Source organism: Petromyzon marinus, chromosome 53 (genome assembly GCF_048934315.1).
Source record: "Petromyzon marinus isolate PM22_M1 ecotype Great Lakes invasive population chromosome 53, UKy_Petmar_22M1.pri1.0, whole genome shotgun sequence".
Taxonomy (NCBI): Eukaryota; Metazoa; Chordata; class Hyperoartia; order Petromyzontiformes; family Petromyzontidae; genus Petromyzon; species Petromyzon marinus.
The window spans coordinates 3,245,732-3,263,436 of record NC_133719.1 but is presented as its reverse complement, the minus strand read 5'-3'; the positions used below and the strand labels follow the sequence as shown (position 1 = coordinate 3,263,436).

The 17,705-nt window shown below is 54.1% G+C and overlaps 1 protein-coding gene across 1 annotated transcript; it reads right to left on the bottom strand.

The window, feature by feature from the left end:
• Nucleotides 1–2,272: 2,272 nt before the first annotated feature.
• Nucleotides 2,273–15,800, bottom strand: LOC116953873 (uncharacterized). The gene is made up of 4 exons (XM_076051876.1): nt 15,795–15,800; nt 15,438–15,600; nt 8,176–15,329; nt 2,273–7,570 (listed from the first exon to the last, which is right to left on the bottom strand). Exons 1-3 carry the CDS (start codon nt 15,798–15,800, stop codon nt 8,218–8,220), a joined length of 7,281 nt encoding a protein of 2,426 aa, XP_075907991.1. The 3' UTR covers nt 2,273–7,570; nt 8,176–8,217.
• Nucleotides 15,801–17,705: the final 1,905 nt, after the last annotated feature.

Here is a 17,705-nt window from a genome sequence, read left to right as displayed (position 1 = left end):
AAAATCCAGAATCTGCTCAACGATGGAAGTTACTCAAAAATTAAAAATGACCCTACCAATAGCCTAGTGATAAAAACCAACAAGATCATCACAAGTTCGACCTCCCTAATCGAACCAACTAAACGTCCCTCCCTAAAACCTTCTAATGCAAGACCCCCTAGATTCTATGGTCTTCCCAAGATTCATAAAGAAGGCACCCCACTACGACCCATCGTATCCACGATCAACTCCCCTACCTATAGACTAGCCCGTTTTCTGTCAGATACCTTGCTGCCTTTCACTGGCAAGACCGCATCAGCAGTACTTAACTCAGCCCAATTGGTCTTTATGGTCAAAGACGTTGTACTGTCCCCTGACGATATCCTTGTCAGCTTCGATGTGGTCTCTTTGTTTACCAAGGTCCCAGTACCTGATACCATTGAAATAATTGAAAATTTGGTCCAACATGGACTAGACCCCGACACACCTGCACTGGTTAGGCACTGCCTCAACAATACCTACTTTACTTGGAATGGCTCCTTCTACAAACAAAATGAGGGTACCCCCATGGGATCCCCCTTGTCACCAGTGATAGCCAATATTTTCATGGAGAAATTTGAATCAGACGCCATCCAGACTTCCACCCTCAGACCTTCTCTGTGGAAGAGATATGTGGATGACACTTTCGTCATTTGCCAACATGGCCTCCCAGCTCTGAACCTTTTCCTACACCACATCAATTCCAGACATCCCGCCATAGAATTCACCATGGAAGTGGAGAAAGATGGCAAGCTACCATCTTAGATGTTCTGTTTGAGAGGAGACCTGATGGCTCATTGGGGCATTCTGTCTACAGGAAACCCACCCACACAGATTCCTACTTGAAACCTGATTCCCACCACCACCCAGCCCAAAATAATTCATCAAAACTTTATACCATAGGGCTCATTGCATTTCGGACCAACACCACCTGACAAGTGAATTAAAACATTACACCTGGCCCTCAAAAGGAATGGATACTCTGACCGTACCATCCGCCAAGCTGTTTCTCCCTCCATACAGAAACAACCACTTGATACTCCGGTCAAAACCATCACACTACCATATATAGCAGGCGTTACTAAAAAGATTTCCAAAATTCTAAACAAACACAAGATCCAGGTCCGGTTCAATACAGTACACAAAATTCGTGATCTGATCCCATCCGTGAAGGATGTCATTCCTGACTTACAGTACCCCGGGGTTTACAAATTGAGTTGTACCTGCGGTGATTGCTATATCGGGGAGACAAAGCGACATATCTCTGACTGAATTCGCGAGCACAAATCAGATTTGAAACACGGCAAAACGAATTCTTCTGCCGTAGCTGATCACTGTTACAATGCTGTGGGTGATCACGATATAATTTTCTCCGATACCAAGGTTATTTGCAAACCCACGGGTTTTTATCAGAGATTTGTTCACGAGGCAATTCAGATCTACAAACACAGACACAATTTCAACCGAGAAGATGGTTTCAAATTAAGAAACCATTGGAAAGATGTTCTAAATCGAACTAAACATTAAACTAATTTTCAATGGTACAGTATATTTTTCAAGTAGTGGTACCCCAAACTTTCGCAGCTCTTAAAAATTCCCTTTTCACACCATCAATAGGTAAACTCCCCCCCCCCCCCGCGCCAACCGGCAAGTGCACCCGCACGTACACCGCCTCTATGCTAAGTCGGCCAATCAAATGCTAATTTTTATGCTAATTCCTTTGTCAAGGCACCTTGTTTCCTCGCACACAGCTTAAAGGTCCGTGGTCTGAGCGTGGCTGTGTTTCACTCCAGCGCTGTCCTCGAGACAGCCTGATCCCTTCACCTGATGAAGGCCGCTTGTGTTGTGGCCGAAACGTCGTGATTTTTGTTGTTTTATTTTTTTACCTACGTGACTTTACCGAATAGAACCAAAGAGTATGGATCCTTGCAGTCTCGAAAGCTTTAAATCTAGAATATATTCTGTTTCTCTGTGTGCCTATGTGTGCGTCTCTCTCTGTGTTATCTCTCTCTGCTTGTGTGTCTGTCTGTGTGTCTCAGTGTCTGTGTTTTTTTGTCTCTCAAATTTAGCAATCTTTGGAAGAACGTCATCAACCAGGTAGGGTGTTGACTGTTATGTCAGCCGACTCTCTGTGTTGTATTGCATTGTATTCCTAAGTTTACTAGGTTTGATTTCTCTTTCATTTGTACCTGATGATGATGATTACTTATGTTGCAATCGAAACGTCGTATGCAATTATTTAATTTATTTTTCATTTCTACGCGACTTTACCGAAAGAACCACAGAGAGTATTCCTGTAGTCCCGAAAGCTCCAAATCAAGTTTGAAGTATATTATAATTTAACACGTAGGCTTTCGCGACCAATATCATCAATAATAGAGGGGGAGTTTATTGGGTTAGATCAGGTTAGATGCACAGGAGCATTTCGTCACAATTCCGGCTGTCGCCTGATGATGCTGGTTGTAATTATCGACGAAACGTCACGGCGCTCTGATTGAAAAATGTTGTGGTGGGTTTACTCGCCCAAAACACGCAACCCGTTAGTGCTAAACTAGTAACTAATTGGCATGCTTTGTTCACGTGACAAACCTACGCCAAGTTGGCCGTGCCGGGTGGTGGCGGGTTTAACGACACATTTATATTTAGGCGATCTAACCCAACAAAGTCGCCCCCCCCCTCTATTATAGATTATGATTGTTATATAAAGGACGCACACAGAGTCCGGGTAAGGAGGCACACAGAGCACGACGTGTATTACACGCACACACGGCGGATACAACACAGAGGCTGCGAGGAGTCCGCTGTTGCTCTCCTCACTGTCAGTGACAGCCGTGGGTGGCCCAGTCGTCACGGTGGCTATGAGATGTTAACTACCTCGCCTTTAGGCAGGAGGTCGTGAGTTCGATCCCAACACTGACGCCTGCTGTATATTTGGAGTTTGCATGGTGGCGAGATGTTAACTACCTCGCCTGGTAGACATGACGTGGGTTCGATCCCGACACTGACACCTGCTGTATATTTGGAGTTTGCATGGTGACGAGATGTTAACTACCTCGCCGGATATACAGGAGGTCGTGGGTTCGATCCCAACACTGACGCCTGCTGTATATTTGGAGTTTGCGGCGTCTCTCTCCGCGTTTTCGCCGAGATTTTTTTTTCTCCGGATCCTCCGGTTTTTGCCTCCACATTTAGAAACATGCATTTAGATAATTTTGCTTCAACACATTTCCACATGATAAGCCACTTTGGTGAGGCTATCATTTGTGGCCAGGTCGCTTCTGAAAAACAAGTTATTATCTCAGTGGGGTTTACCTGGTAAGATAAAAAAATGTTTATTATTTGTATTTATTTTTAGGTGGTTTATTTACCTTTATTCTTTGCATTCCTATCGTGTTGTTATAGTTTGCTGTAGTAGTAACCTTCTGACCCCGTGCCCCTACTGGACATCTGTGAAAAAGAGCTTTATAGCTCATCGGATTCCTCCTCGAGTATAAATAAACTAGCCTGCAGCCCATCCAAGGACGGGCGTATCGCAGTACATCTGAAATATTCAAGCGAAAAGCAGACAGTGACGTCACATTCAGTGCATCCATAAGTGTGCAATTTGTAAGACCGGTAACACAGACTTATTTTATTTGACGGCTATATCCCTTGTTCATCATGACGTCGTTTTTTCCTTCTCTGTCTCAGGAGCGTTACGGAGTTCGCGTGACTTGAGGGTTCTGGTTTTTTAACGAGGGTTAAGTTCTTGGTGAGGAGGGAGGAGGCTCCCCCACCCATGTAGAGTTACGTCATCCGACCATGATTATTAAAGAGGGGGGTGCTCCATTTGGAGTGACGTCACCCACTCATTATTATTGAGGGGATTGCTCTATGTGGAGTGACGTCACCCACTCATGAGTATTAATGAGGGGGGGGTTCTCCATGTGGTGTGACGTTTCCTCCTCATGATTATTAATGAAGGGGTGCTCCATGTGGAGTAACGTCACCCTCATTATTAAAGAAGGGGGTGCTCCATGTGGAGTGACGTCACCCGCTCATGATTATTAATGAGGGGATTGCTCCATGTGGAGTGACGTCACCCGCTCATGAGTATTAATGGGGGGGGTGCTCCATGTAGAGTGACGTCACCCTCTCATTATGAATGAGGGGGGTGCTCCATGTGGAGTGACGTCACCCGCTCATGATTATTAATGATAGCGTTACGGAGTTAGCGTGACACCAGGATTCTCGCTTTTTATATGTTAAAATATATTTCGATTTAAAGCTTTCGTGACTGCAATGATTCATCTTCTTTGGTTATTTCGGTAAAGTCACGTAGAATGAGAATAAAATAATAAATTGATAAATAAAATAACATAACTCCTAAGACGGAGGTTCTTTGCAAACCAACCGGCTACCATGAGAGATTCGTTCATGAGGCCATTCACATATACAAGCACAGAGACAATTTCAACCGAGAAGATGGATTCTGGCTTAGTAACCACTGGAAAAATGTTTTAAATCATTTCTGTTCTTAATTAATTGTATTTTTACGATGACCTTCAGACCGCAGCCCCTTCGCCAGCATTGACTCTTAATACCTCTCACACCACGGTTAATGGTATGGTTTTACAACATGGAGTATGAGTAGCGCCTCGCAGCTGTCTCTCTCCCCCTCCTCTGTTCCGACCATGGACGAACTCGTCCGTCTGAACGGGGCCCATAGCTATCCGTGGTGCTAAAGTTGAGGGTAAGAATCCACCCATTTTTTCGCCATATAGCATTGTGATATATAACGACTTATTGTTGGTAGCTTAGCTGATTGGAGAATATAGAGTTTATTGATAACATTAAGGTAATTTATATTTTAGTTTTTTTATTGGTTCACTATATAGTACTGTGAATAGCTCAGATGTGTAGTCATTTCTGTGACCAGTCACTAGCTGGTCACTCAGTTATTTCAATGCTAAATTCGCCTAGTTATTTCAATGCTAGATTCTCCTGTTTGATTTGTACTAGGTGCCTCGGTGAATGTGTATGCTCTGACTTTGGCGTAGCTATTTCTGTGAGCAGTTACAGGCTGATCACTCAGCTATTTCAATGCTAAATTCTATGCTAATTCCATTGTCAAGGGGTGCCTCTGCGGATGTGTATGCCTTAACTTAGCCATTTCAATGCTAAATTCTATGCTAATTCCTTTAACAATGGGTGCCTCTGCGGATGTGTATGCTTTAACTTTTAACATAGCTATTTCTGTGACCAGTCACAAGCTAATCATTCAGCCATTTCAATGCTAAATTATATGCTAATTCCTTTGTCAAGGCGCTTTGTTCCTCTCACACAGCTTAAAGGCCGTGATCTGAACGTGGCTCTTTCACTCCAGTGCTGTCCTACCAGACAGTCTCGTCCCTTCACCTGATGAAGGCCGCTTGTGTTGTGGCCGAAACGTCGTGAGAATATTATTGTGTTATTTTATTTTATCAATTTATTATTTTATTCTCATTCTACGTGACTTTACCGAAAGAACCAAAGAAGTTAAAATATATTCTTATTCTGATTCACGCGTGACCACGGGCATCTTGGGGGTGCCCGTGGGTCAGCTAGGCGGTGCGCAGAGTAGGGCCAGCATGTCAACCTCCCTTGTTGTATTACACTCCTATGCTCGGATGTTTTATGCCGCCCACCTTCGAGAAGAAACGCACTGACCGGCGTGGTGAAGTATGACGAGGCGCGCGTTGTGGGGAGGACTTCATCCAGCAGTGGATTACAAAGGAGCCGTACATGGCTTAATCTCTCACGCCATATTTTTCGGAACACTGATGCTAGGTCAGCTTGAGAGGAGGGATTAGTGGGCGTAAGGCACTACCACTAAGACTTAAAGGTACTGCCTGTCCATAATAATGCATTAATTATTGTACACTACATTGCATCAATCCTATTCTGTTTTTGTGTATGATGGCAGAAGCGGTACGGCCAGGAGCTCCATGCCAATGTCGAGGTCCTGCTGGTGCTGGCCACGACGAGAGGGCTTCCTACCTCCTCCGTTGAAGGAGCGCAGACTGCGGTAGTTTACCGTGTAGTCCACAGTGTGGGTTGTATGACTACAACCACAGTGGTTTGTCTTTAATGTATCTCTCTGTGTCTCTCCGTGTATATCTGTATTTTTCTCGATGGGTCTATATGTATCTGTATGGGCTGTCTGTGTGCCTCTTGTGTATCTCTATGAGTCTCTATGGGTTTACTCTGTGGTCCATAGTTTGGGTTGCATGGCCACAATCGTACGAGCGGGGCGCATCAAACAAACGAGATGCGTGGACTCATAAGGACAGAAAAAGGCGGGCAAATGGATGTATCAGCATGGCCCGAATAATTCCTGACACAGTGCCGTTCCGGCTAACCCGGAAACAACGAGTAAACGTGTCACACGCACATACACGGCAACACGGGGTCATGGATCCCGCATCCTAAATGGCCTGACGTGGTCTCACGTCAGCAGGCATCGCATGCAGGCTGCAGCAGTCTTAGCAATGCGGGTTCCCCCAAAACCTCGTCCTTTTGAGAATCTGAAGCCTAATTGGCAGGCCACTCGTGGAGGTGAGGAGGGGGGGGGTGAAACGGGTTTGGGGTTTAACCCTTCAAATATATAGTGAACAAAACAAGATAGGAGTTGGAAAAGAAAAGAAAATACAAAGGTTACGGTGCCTTGGCGACGATGGCGACGCGAGCCGGCTTTAATCACCGCGTCTCGGGCCCCATGGTTAAAAGCCGCAAGAGCGGGTATCACTTGGTGGGGAGGTAAACGCTACCAATTGGCAGTGTCCACCATGAGCAGTGTCCACCCTGGGCAGTGCCCACTACGGGCAGTGTCCACCATGGGCAGTGCTTACCGGTGTACACGCCGTCTAAGTTCGAGACGCGCTCCGTGTTGATTTTCCGCGGATAATTCACGTTAGATTACGATTCCATTTTTGTTTTCTTTCAATATTACCACCGCCGCCATCCTGTCTCTAACGGCACGTCTCGAGCGAAGCTGGCGCGGCAATTTCGCTTGGTGAATGTTTTCCGATCTGGAGGTGAAATGCTATTCCGTAAAATCATCGGTATCATTTGCCACCCCAAGTGGTACGGACGAGCCATCGTTAGGCCAAGGGACCACAGTTCTAGAATTCCGACTGCCGAGTCAAAAACGTGGTGGTTACAACATATACACATGTGGCATGGGAGAAGGCACGAGAGACAACAAGCAGATCGCGTCGGTACTCCTTGTGTTTAGCGTTCAACGTGTAAAGTTTGCTTAGCATTGGCTGCATCATGCACCCGCCCCAGCCGAATGTTTATGCACCCCACTCTCAAAGCAAGGTCATACCGCAGGGCCCGAGTGCAAGTTGAGCGAGTCACGCATCCCACGTTCAGCTTGGAAGACGCATGCGCGCGCGTGTGTGTCCCCGTGTGTACGGCCTTCGTAAGTGCTAGCCAACAGCATTTGCCCCAAAAGTCTGTTAAAGGCTACACGGGCGATCTTTTTATTTGCATCACCGAGCTCTGTCCAGGAATCTCAGCGGCCACTCAGCTGTGGATACACGCGAGCACACGCACACACACACATGAATGCACACAGGGCACAATGTAACATGTGTGTGGGTAGCTGCAGGTGTCCGTCATCGTATAGAGCTGAGCTGCCCTCCACTCTGGTCCTCACGAACCCCCCACCCCACGCTGCACCTCTCTGTTCATACTCGTCGCCTTCATCGATTCAAATCAATCGGCGCGGTTGAAGTATGGTCGTGCAGCAGATTATCAGAAAGGCCGGAAAGCGTCACATGGTCGCGACGTCCCCCTGAGAAAAATGCGAATTGGAGAGAACCTGAAAATTTCAGAAAGTGAGACGTGGTGCAGTGCAACGGCATGCCTCACTCTGAGCTGCGTCTCCAATGCCACGCAGTATGTTTGTATGTTGAACTTCTTTCGCACTATACATAACCAACCATGCTATCACGACCCATGCCATGCCGGTCTAGTTTTGTCCTCTGCTGTCGCTACTCCTGTAGAGTGCAGTACAGAGCTAGAGTGGACTAGCCCGTTCTAGCTTTGTACTCCACTCATTTTCCAAAACAATCACCGTACCAAAACCATAGCCATAAGCGGTAGGGGGACATGCGCCAGAGAGAAACTCACCGGTGCTCCCTCTCTCTCTCGGTCCTTCCCCGTGCTACCCGTTCACCTGTGCTCCACCACGAAGCTCATCATCGTGCCGTCGAATAGGGGCGGCGCCACAATGCGCGGGCCCTGCGTCGGTGGCGACTCGGAGGCGACGCCGCTGCCCTTGGGCAGGTTGGCGTCTACGCCCGCGCCCGGCTGACCGCCGGCCGAGGTCGCCGGGAGCGTGTACACGGCCTGGGGTTGGGCCAGCACCATGCCCGATGGGAGGAAGTACGGCCGGTCGTTGGCAGCACTGACTTCGTCTGGAGCGGCCTTGAAGAGCGGTTTGTCCAAAGGGCTCTGCGGTTCTGAAGAGATGCCGTGCACACTTTGGCTGAGATAGTGCTGCTGCTGCTGCTGGCTTTTGTGCATCATATGCAGCTGCATCATCTGCATCTGCTGCTGGGAATACTCACAGCCGGGCGACGCCGTTGCCGCCATCTGCGTGGGCATGACGCTCTGGTACATTACAAACGCCGACCCGTATGGCACGTGTGGCGATGCCGCCAGCATGAGCTGTGGTGGCGCAGCGTACATTGCACCCCCACCCGCGCTGGGGGGCATCGCCAGGCCGTGCGGGGGGATCGCCACCTCCACGTACTGCTGCGTATCGGGGTCGTAAAGCCTCTTGCGCTGAGGCTGCGGCGGCGTCTCCACCCAGTAGCACTGCCCCGTCTCTGGGTCGATCAGCATCTTGTGTTGCGCCTGCACGGCGGGCAGCTGCACGTAGGATATTTGCGCCGGCATCTCTGAGCCCTCACACGATGGCACACCGTGGTTTTGCGCCAGCATTGGCGCCGGCACGGCACCAGGGAAACCAGGGCACTGCATGGGCTGCAGGATCATTGGCGATGGAGGGCACATCAGCGGTTGCATGACCGCCGGCTTCTGAGTTTTTCCGAAATCGAAGACGGGGCTCGGGCTCGGGGTGCTTTTGCCGCTCGCGCTCGCCCCACTGCTATCGATCGAGCCACGCTTCACTCTCTCGTCGCTCGAGGAGGATCTCGGTGGCTGGCGCCGGTGTTGGAGGTGATGGTGCAGTGGGTGCGGCCTGACGCCGCTGCCGGCCAAGGCACCTGCCTGACTGAAATCCTTGTACGTCTTTGGCGGTACTTTGGGCGGCGTAGTCACCAGCGGCTCTTCCTTGTCCAGGCACGTCTGGGAGTTGGCTGCTCCGCCGTTCTCCAACATAGTTGGCAGCGTCAGGTAGTATTCGCTATCTGCCGCCGCTTGGCCTGGTGTCTCTGGCTGCTGCTGCTGTTGGAGAGAATTTTCCTGTGCCAGGTTCCCCATTTTGGCTTCGTCCATGCGTACGGCGCACGGCGGCCTCACCGATCGGATCACCATCTTCTGGCCCTGGTCTCCCGCATGCGCGCCGAGCACCGTAGTGCCACTGAGGCCCGAGAGCACCGCGGAGGCCGACGTCGTTCGCATGGTGGAGAACGGCTGCGGAACCTTGTTGGTGATCTTCTGGCTCTGCCAGGAGGACCGGACCCTGCACGCTGGTGAGGGAGAGCTTGCAAATAGAGCCCTCGTCTGGGTCACTACCGGCCTCGGCGCAAACTGCGCCTTGAGATTTTCCACCGCTTTCTCTCCATCGGCGTGCGGGAGCTCTGCTCTGCCGTCGTTCGGTGGAAACACGTCGGGCGGTTTTTCGTCTTGCTTATTCCCGTCTTTACAAGAATCTGCTTCCTCTGGCACATCTCGGCTTGTGGCGTCGAAAATTTCACTTGGCTGCTGTGGTTTTGGCAGCTCTTGTGTCGGTTGCGGCCGCGCCTGCAGCTGCTCCCGTTGCTCAGGCCGCTGCTGGCGACTCGACCTTTCTAGCGCGGAACTCGGTCTCCCGTCGCACTCCGCCGCGCTATCTTCCACCACTGGAGCAGATCTGAGCTTCCCCTTGGCACCCTCCTCGAGGGACGCGATGAGCGACTGGACGTGGCTGCCCTGCGCGGGGCCCTGGGCACCTTGCTGCTGTCTCTTCCCCTCATTCTGCTCACGCGGCAAGCACGTGTTGCCCGTGGAGCACGCCGCTGCTGATGGCATCTCCGCTGCCTGCCGGCTTTTGGGAGCGTGCCGCGCGCCTTCCAGCGAGTGGCCTCCTTGGGGCCCATCACCGTCAGCGAGCACGTCAGCCTCAGCGACTGTTGCCGGCCTCTTGACCTCTTCCAGCTTCGGTGTCCGTAGCAGGGAGCACGGCGGCCACGCCGGGTGGTCCAGCTGAACAGACGGCGACGTGTCTGAAGACTTGGCCATGAGACGGTAGGGTGGCGGCTCGCTCTCCCGCTTACACTCCTTCTCCACCTCCCTCACTGCCGCCACCACCGCCGCCGCCGGTATCACCACCGGCCTGACGCTGCTGCTGCTGCAATTGCTCCCTCCGTCATTACTGTTAGCGTCTTGGCCCTCACCACCTTCCTTCCTCGTGATCGACTTGCAGTTGATGACGAGCGGCAGTATGGCCCCGATTTCACGGCCCGCGTTGGACTGCAAGTTCACGGGCTGTAGCTGGCTCGTCCGCTCTCGTTCCGCCAGTCCCGAGACCGCCACCGCCACTGCGGCTGCCCCTCCCATTTGCATCACCGTCTGCATCGCCGGCCCGCGGTGGGAGCCCACAACTTCGCTCGGCTCGACACGGGCAGTCGGGTACGTGCTCTTGACGAGCTTGCGGACGTCACGCACCTGGTGGAGCGGTGCCTGGAACTTTGGTTTCTCCTCCACTCTCACCGGCATTGCCATCTCCACTGGCTCGATTTTGAAAATGGCCGGGAGCGTGTAGCTCGCCGTGGGCCTTGTCTCGCCCGTCTGAGCCTCCTCCGCTCCGGGGGCTTTTTGGGCGGCTGGCTCCACGGCGATGTTGGGCGTCAAGAGCTTGGCAATGCTGAACGGGCTTGTCTTGGCATCGCTGCCTGTCTTCCGCAGGCTGATCTTGATCTCGGGGGAGCAGGACATCACCACGGCCTTGGTCGTGTCGCCGATGTAAAGCGTGTTGTTGCTCTTGTAGGTGGCGTATGCGGGAGGAGGTCGGCGGTCGCCGGAGTCTCGATTGTCGTCCTGAGATGCGCTTCTCGGCCGCTTGGCGCAATCGTCATCGGCGCGTTCGACGCGCACCTCGGCCCGCAGCGTGGCACATGCGCTGCCGCCGTCCGCGCGTTTCCCACCATTGTCGCCACTGCCCGTGCCAACATCGCGCTCAGGCGATGCGGCGGAGCAAGCGCCGCTGCCGCCATGCCGAACGCGTGGAGCCGCGGGCGCTGCCTTCTCTTCAGGGCCAGCGAAGGAGCAGTATTCATTCTTCCCGTGCAGATCTTCTGGTGGGAGGGCGATTTCATTCCTTCTCCCGGTGCCGCGGTGCGGAATGTCGATTTGGATCGTTTGCTGCCGCGCGTCTTGCACCACGACCTGTGCCAGCGATACAGTCTGCTCCTTGCCGTGCCGCTGTTCCCCGCGTCGTTGCCTCCACGAGCGAAACGCGCTGTGCTCGCTGTGCAGGAAGATGTTCCTCGACACCGTCGCTTTTCCAGAGGCGCCTCTCTTAGATTTCCCTGTGCTGCGCGTCTGTCCTTCTGAAGCTTTAGTTTTACCCCGAACATTCGTATCCATGCTCAATTCGCCTCCCAGCATCCTCTTATTTCCCTGCCCAGTCCCCTGTTCATTTCCCTGTTTATTTCCCTGTCCATTTCCCTGTTCATTACCTTGTTTATTCCCCTGTCCATTCCCCTGCCCATTCCCCTGTCCATTCCCCTGTTCATTTCCCTGTTCATTTCCCTGTTCATTCCCCTGTTTATTTCGCTGTTCATTACCCTGTTCATTACCCTGTTTATTCCTCTTTTCATTCCCCTTTTCATTCCCCTTTTCATTCCCCTGTCCATTCCCCTGTCCATTCCCCTGTCCATTCCCCTGTCCATTCCCCTGTTCATTTCCCTGTTCATTCCCTTGTCTATTCCCCTGTCCATTCCCCTGTTCATTTGCCTGTTCATTCCCCTGTCTATTTCCCTGTCCATACCCCTGCCCATTCTCCTGTCCATTCTCCTGTCCATTCCCCTGTCCATTCTCCTGTCCATTCCCCTGGCCATTCCCCTTTTTCTCAACCCTGTTCATCTTAGCACTGTCATCTTTTCCATCCTCGACCTCCGCTGTGTGACGATGATGACGATGACGATGACGATGATGAGGATGATGACGGCTCGCCGGCTCCACTTGCGTCTCATCGTGCGGCGCAGAACCGGAACACACATCCGCTCCTGCAGAGTTGGCAAACCCACCGCAATCTTGTCCCTCGCCTGGGTCGCCTCCATCACCATTTACAGCCGTGGCGTCGATTCCTGCAACTCTGCCGGTGAATCGCAACTCCGCGCATTCCACCGTCATGCTCGTGTCTCTCAACTCCCCCCTCTCCATCCTCAGCTCCTGCTCCAGCTGCATCTTCTTTGAGATGACGTTCTTCAGGATGCTGGATGCCTGCTTGGCGTGACCGGCTGGCTTGCCGTTGGTCGTGCGCGCCGCCGCGTCCGCGTCGCTGTCGTCCGGGGCGTGCGCGGCGTTGACTTCGCTCGCATCATTGCTGCTCCACGTTTGTCGGCTCTGTGAGAAATGCTGATGGTGCACTTGCAGCTGCACCTGCTCCTGCTCCTGCTGCTGCCCGCTGTAGCAGGCACTTCTCTTCTCCTGCGTGTGCGAGTGCATGCTGCACGAGAACGTCACGTTGTCCTCGATGTGCATCTTCACTGTGTCCTCTTGTGAATTCTCAAACTCCCTCTCCAACGTCACCACAGCCGCCTGCTGCTGCTGATGCCGCTGATGCAACTCCTGTTTCTGTCTCAACACCACGGAGCGTTTCATCACGGTGCCCGTCACTTGGGTCTGCTCCGAGCCACCGCCGCCGCCCCTGACGTTCTCCCTCCCGCTCGACGCAGACCTGCCGCTGCACCGCGCAAACGTCCCATCGGCCCGCGTCACCGTCGTGATGATTCTCCCATTAGCCACGCGAGCACCGGCATCCGATGCGACGTTGACCATTACCTCGTCGCGCCGCCCCAAGTCGACGTATGTCGGCCAGCGGTTGAGTGAAATGTCGTCATCTGGAAACCAGATGGCGCCCGGATTGGCGTCGATGGGTGAGCCGGGCGCCGGCACGGCCTTCTCCGGGTATGGCTCATAGGGGCACGACAGGCTCCGGAAGGCCTTCGCGGTCAGGCTGCGCACCTCGTTGTCCACGTCATCCACCCCGCCGCTGGAAGCGTCACTCGCGTAGCCGTTCACGCCACTGTGCGTGACGTCTCCCACACATGGGGGATTCGGCCCGCTACCCTCGTCATCGTCGCGGCCCCCGCGAGCATTTTCTTTTCGATCATCAGCGGCGGTGGCGAACATTTCTCCGCTGCCACGAGTGGGGTCACAGCAGATGACGTCCGTGGGAATTTTGCCGAAACCTCCGAATTGGTCGGCACCATCGTCGTCGTCATCGAGTTCTTCGATGGTGACGCCTGGCGGTGTGACCGACACAAACTCTGACACCAACAGCTTCCCGCAACCGGCGTCGCCAACCATCCATGCGTCTTCATCTAGGCCGCCCACAGTTGGTGAGCTGGCGGCGGTGCTGGCCTCGCTGGATGAATCGGCGCTCATGCTCAGCTTCTGTTCCTCTGCCCTCCACTCAAATCCGTCCGTCGCCAGAAGCGCCGAGCGACATCCCTTCTCGGCCCCGTCGCCGCCGTAGCCGGGGCTGACCACCTCTATGGGGCCGCCTGCCGCCTCCTCAAGCTCCCCCGTGCTGCCTCTCCCGCCCCCTACACAATTCTCAATCTTCTCTGCCCCTCCGCTGCGCGTCTCCTCCGCCAGGCGACGGCATTCCACGGTGATGTAATAATCCCGTGGCTCTTCGGCCGACAGCGGCGAGGTGGGCACCCACGTTACGGAGCTCTCGTGCACGGACTCGCCCCCCGCTGCCCCCGCCACCGAGTCCCGTGCCGGCACCGGCGACGCACCAGTGCCGGCGCCGCCCACCGTCGTCTCTGGGGTTCGGGTTGCATCGCGGCTCGTCCTGCAGCGCTCGCCGCTCGCGAAGCGCCACACGTCCTGGCTTCCGAGGCGCCGCTCTGGGTCGCCGATGTTGATCTCGTGCGTGGTGATGAAGTTCACCTCGCTCGCGTCGCCTGCCTCTCCGCGCGCGGGATTCGGCTCGTGCTCCGCCGAGCTGGTGGGCGAGGGTGAGTCGGGCGAGTCAGGCGAAGGTGAGTCGAGCGAGGGTGAGTCGGGCGAGTCAGGCGAGACATCCTGCACTGCCACTGCTTCCCCGCTTGAGTTTCTGTCACTGACTCCATCTTCTGCTGGAGCATCGCCATCACTCGCACGGGCAGCACCGCTCAAGTGCTCATTGAAGGCATCTGCCGTTTCACTCTGTTCCAGTTCCTCACCGCTGTCCCACCGATCCGCCATCCCATCTGGAGTGTGCTCACTGCCATCCCGCTGATCTGCCGTTTCGTCTGGCATGCAGTCACCACCGTTCTGCCGGTCCGCTATCTGATCTGGCGTGCACTCACCACCGTCCCATCGATCCGCTGTCCCATTTGACACGCGCTCGCCGCTGTCTCGCCGATCCGCCATCCCATCCGGGACTCGCTCGCCACTGTCCCGCCGATCCGCCGTCTCATCCGGCAAGCGTTCGCCATTGTCCCGCCGATCCGCCGTCTCATCCGGCAAGCGCTCGCTGCCATCCCGCCAATCCGCTGTCCCGTCTGGCGCATCTTCTTCACCGTAGCGACCGGCAGCTAGCTGCGCCTCCTCAGGCGTGAGCGTGTCGTGATAGACGATGGACTCGTCGTCCGTGGAGCTTGCCACGATGCCCATGTCCCCGCCGCGGCTCGTTGCCACTTCTGCCGCGGGCTTGACCTCGCCGCCTTCACTCGTGAGCGCCGCCCCCCATCCTACATCGCCACCGCTTCCCGAGCCGCACGCCGCATCGCCGCCCCGCGCGCCCGCCCACACCGAGCGATCGGGGGATGCCTCTCTGATCTCCACGTAGGCCCACTCGGGTGGCGTGGCCCTGGAACCGTCCGATGGACCATGGATTTCGGAGACGCTGGGTTCCTTGCTCGGTCCCACCGGGTGCTCGGCGGAGTCTCCGACCGCCACTGAGGACATGTCACCCACAGTGTTGGCCTTTAGTCGGAGCGACAGACAAGGCGGCTGGTGAGGGGTGACAATAACGGAGGGGGGGGGGAGGGATTGAGAAGCCTTACCCGAAGCTCCGTAGCGAATCCTAGGCAGCAATGCGCTGCAGCCACCGCCGCCGTCGCTGCAGCAGCGTGGCACCAAGTCACAACTCTCAATCCGCACGTACGTTCGCTGCAGCTCGCCGGATATCTCGTGCACAGATTCGCATGCAGTCGTGCAAAGGTTTCCCTGAAAAATGAATAAACATGCAGAGGCCAAAATATCCAGCGGCCACTCCGATTCCCCCCCCCCCACCCCCATCGTGAAAGCTTTGCGCCCGCCTGCAACTCAATATCACCGCTCGTACAGTGCCCGAGAGTTTTGGTAACGGCGACGCGGGTATGCGCGCAGCCGCCCGGCTCACTCGGAGTATTTATAGCAACCGCCATGAGCCGCCAAATGCGCGAAAGCACCACGATGGCGAGCCCGAGCGGGTTGAGTCATTTATCGTCGGGCTCACGGTTTTATTCAGACGGTCGGTTATCTTGTCATTATCGCCGACGAAATTGGAGTCACGCTTGGTCAACGCCACGGCTGCGAGTTTAACCAAATCCTGACGGCATATCAAATATAAAAGAATAACGCGTGTAACAACACTTGTGTATTTTGCAGCCGATGTCACGATTCATCGGCGACCCTCGGGTGGAGCAGCATAATGACAATCTCGTCAAATTGGTGTCGGAAAACCCTCCACCACTACCCCCCGACACAGCCAAGCGATTTTAATTTCCACACGGCGATGCACCGGTGAGCTGCAAGAGAGTTCCCAAATTCCTCGCGATTACAATCCGGCGATGTAAGTTCGATGCCCGGCCACAGCGAGTGATGTCTGAAACAGTCCTGAGCCCCATTCATCAACCCCACACTGACCAGCGCGGTGAAGTATGGTCAAACAACTCCAGTGACCAACACGGCAGTGGATTGACAAAGAGGCTGTAAAATAATAATAACAATATATTTCTTCACATTACACTATGGGTACTCGCAGGGCTGAATTTTCGGCTGAATATTTTCCAGGTCACTTTGTAGACTGGAGTATGTGGCACGTGACTCGTGGCAGGCTAGAGCCACAGTAAAGGGTATACTGGATGTGGTGTGCCTGGTGCCAAAATATGTCATGGGACTCCGACCGAGACAGACCCCGGCTGAGATGAATCCCCAGGTGCCGTGTCTCACGATGAGATGAGCGGGCGCGAGCAGGCCGCAGAGGCACGGTCACAGCCTGGAGCGTGACCTTGTTTAAAGAAAGGGGGGGGGGGGGCACACACGAATTCGGTGTGTGGGGAGGGAGGATGGAGGCCGGGCAGGAAGGACACTAACAGCGTTGATGCGGTCGGCTTTGGTCGAGCGCTCACCCCTTGCTGTGGGACGGCCAAATAATAACGGCAACCGGTATTGAATATTGAGGAAATATAGAAGGAGAGCTGATTCTTCAGCAAGTTGGCGGGGGCAGGGGAAGGGCTCGGCCCCCCTTCAGCCCCCCACGACAGTACAGGACCAGATTGTCACGATGTCCCCACATCACTCACACATCATTGTCTACCAGACACTGTTTCATCTCATCAAACTCACCCCACTGCATGTCACCACAACACACTCACCCACCCACACACCACACGACAGGTCACAACACACTCACTCAACAACACACTCACCACACTGCGAGTCATCCACTCACTCAACCACACACTCGCTCACCACACTGCAGGTCACAACAACACTCGCTCACCCACTCACTCACTCACCCACTCACCACACTGCAGGTCACAACAAAAAAGACAAAGATCCCCCGTATAGCCTTAACAGATTGTGGAGGCAGGTTCTTTTAGCGAGGACCTATGAAGGCCGGAACGGCACACGAGGGGGTAGGTGGCCAGCACCACGCCCAACCACCTTTATCTCCCCAGTGGCGATGTTTACACACCGCACCAGGTACTCATTTGAGGCTGAGTCGACCTAGGGGAGGCCCTAGACCGGTTCAGATAATCGTCACTGGTGTTGACCGTGAGCGCGAATCGAACCCGGATCGCCGGGTTCATAGCGCAGCGCGCTAACCGCTACACTACTGCTGCCCACAACAACACACCCACTCACTCACCCACCCACTCACCCACACACTCACTCACCACACTGCAGGTCACAACAACACACTCACTCACCCACTCACTCACCCTCACCACACTACAGGTCACAACACACTCACCCACACACTCACCACACTGCAGGTCACAACAACACACCACACTGCAGGTCACAATAACTCACTCTCACCACACTACAGGACACCTCACTTC

Excerpts from the sequence above, each read along its gene's own strand:
- LOC116953873 (XM_076051876.1), bottom strand. Across the intron at positions 15,330-15,437 it reads GATTCGCTACGGAGCTTCGG|TGGCGGTCGGAGACTCCGCC; the intron begins GTAAGGCTTCTC and ends ACATGTCCTCAG.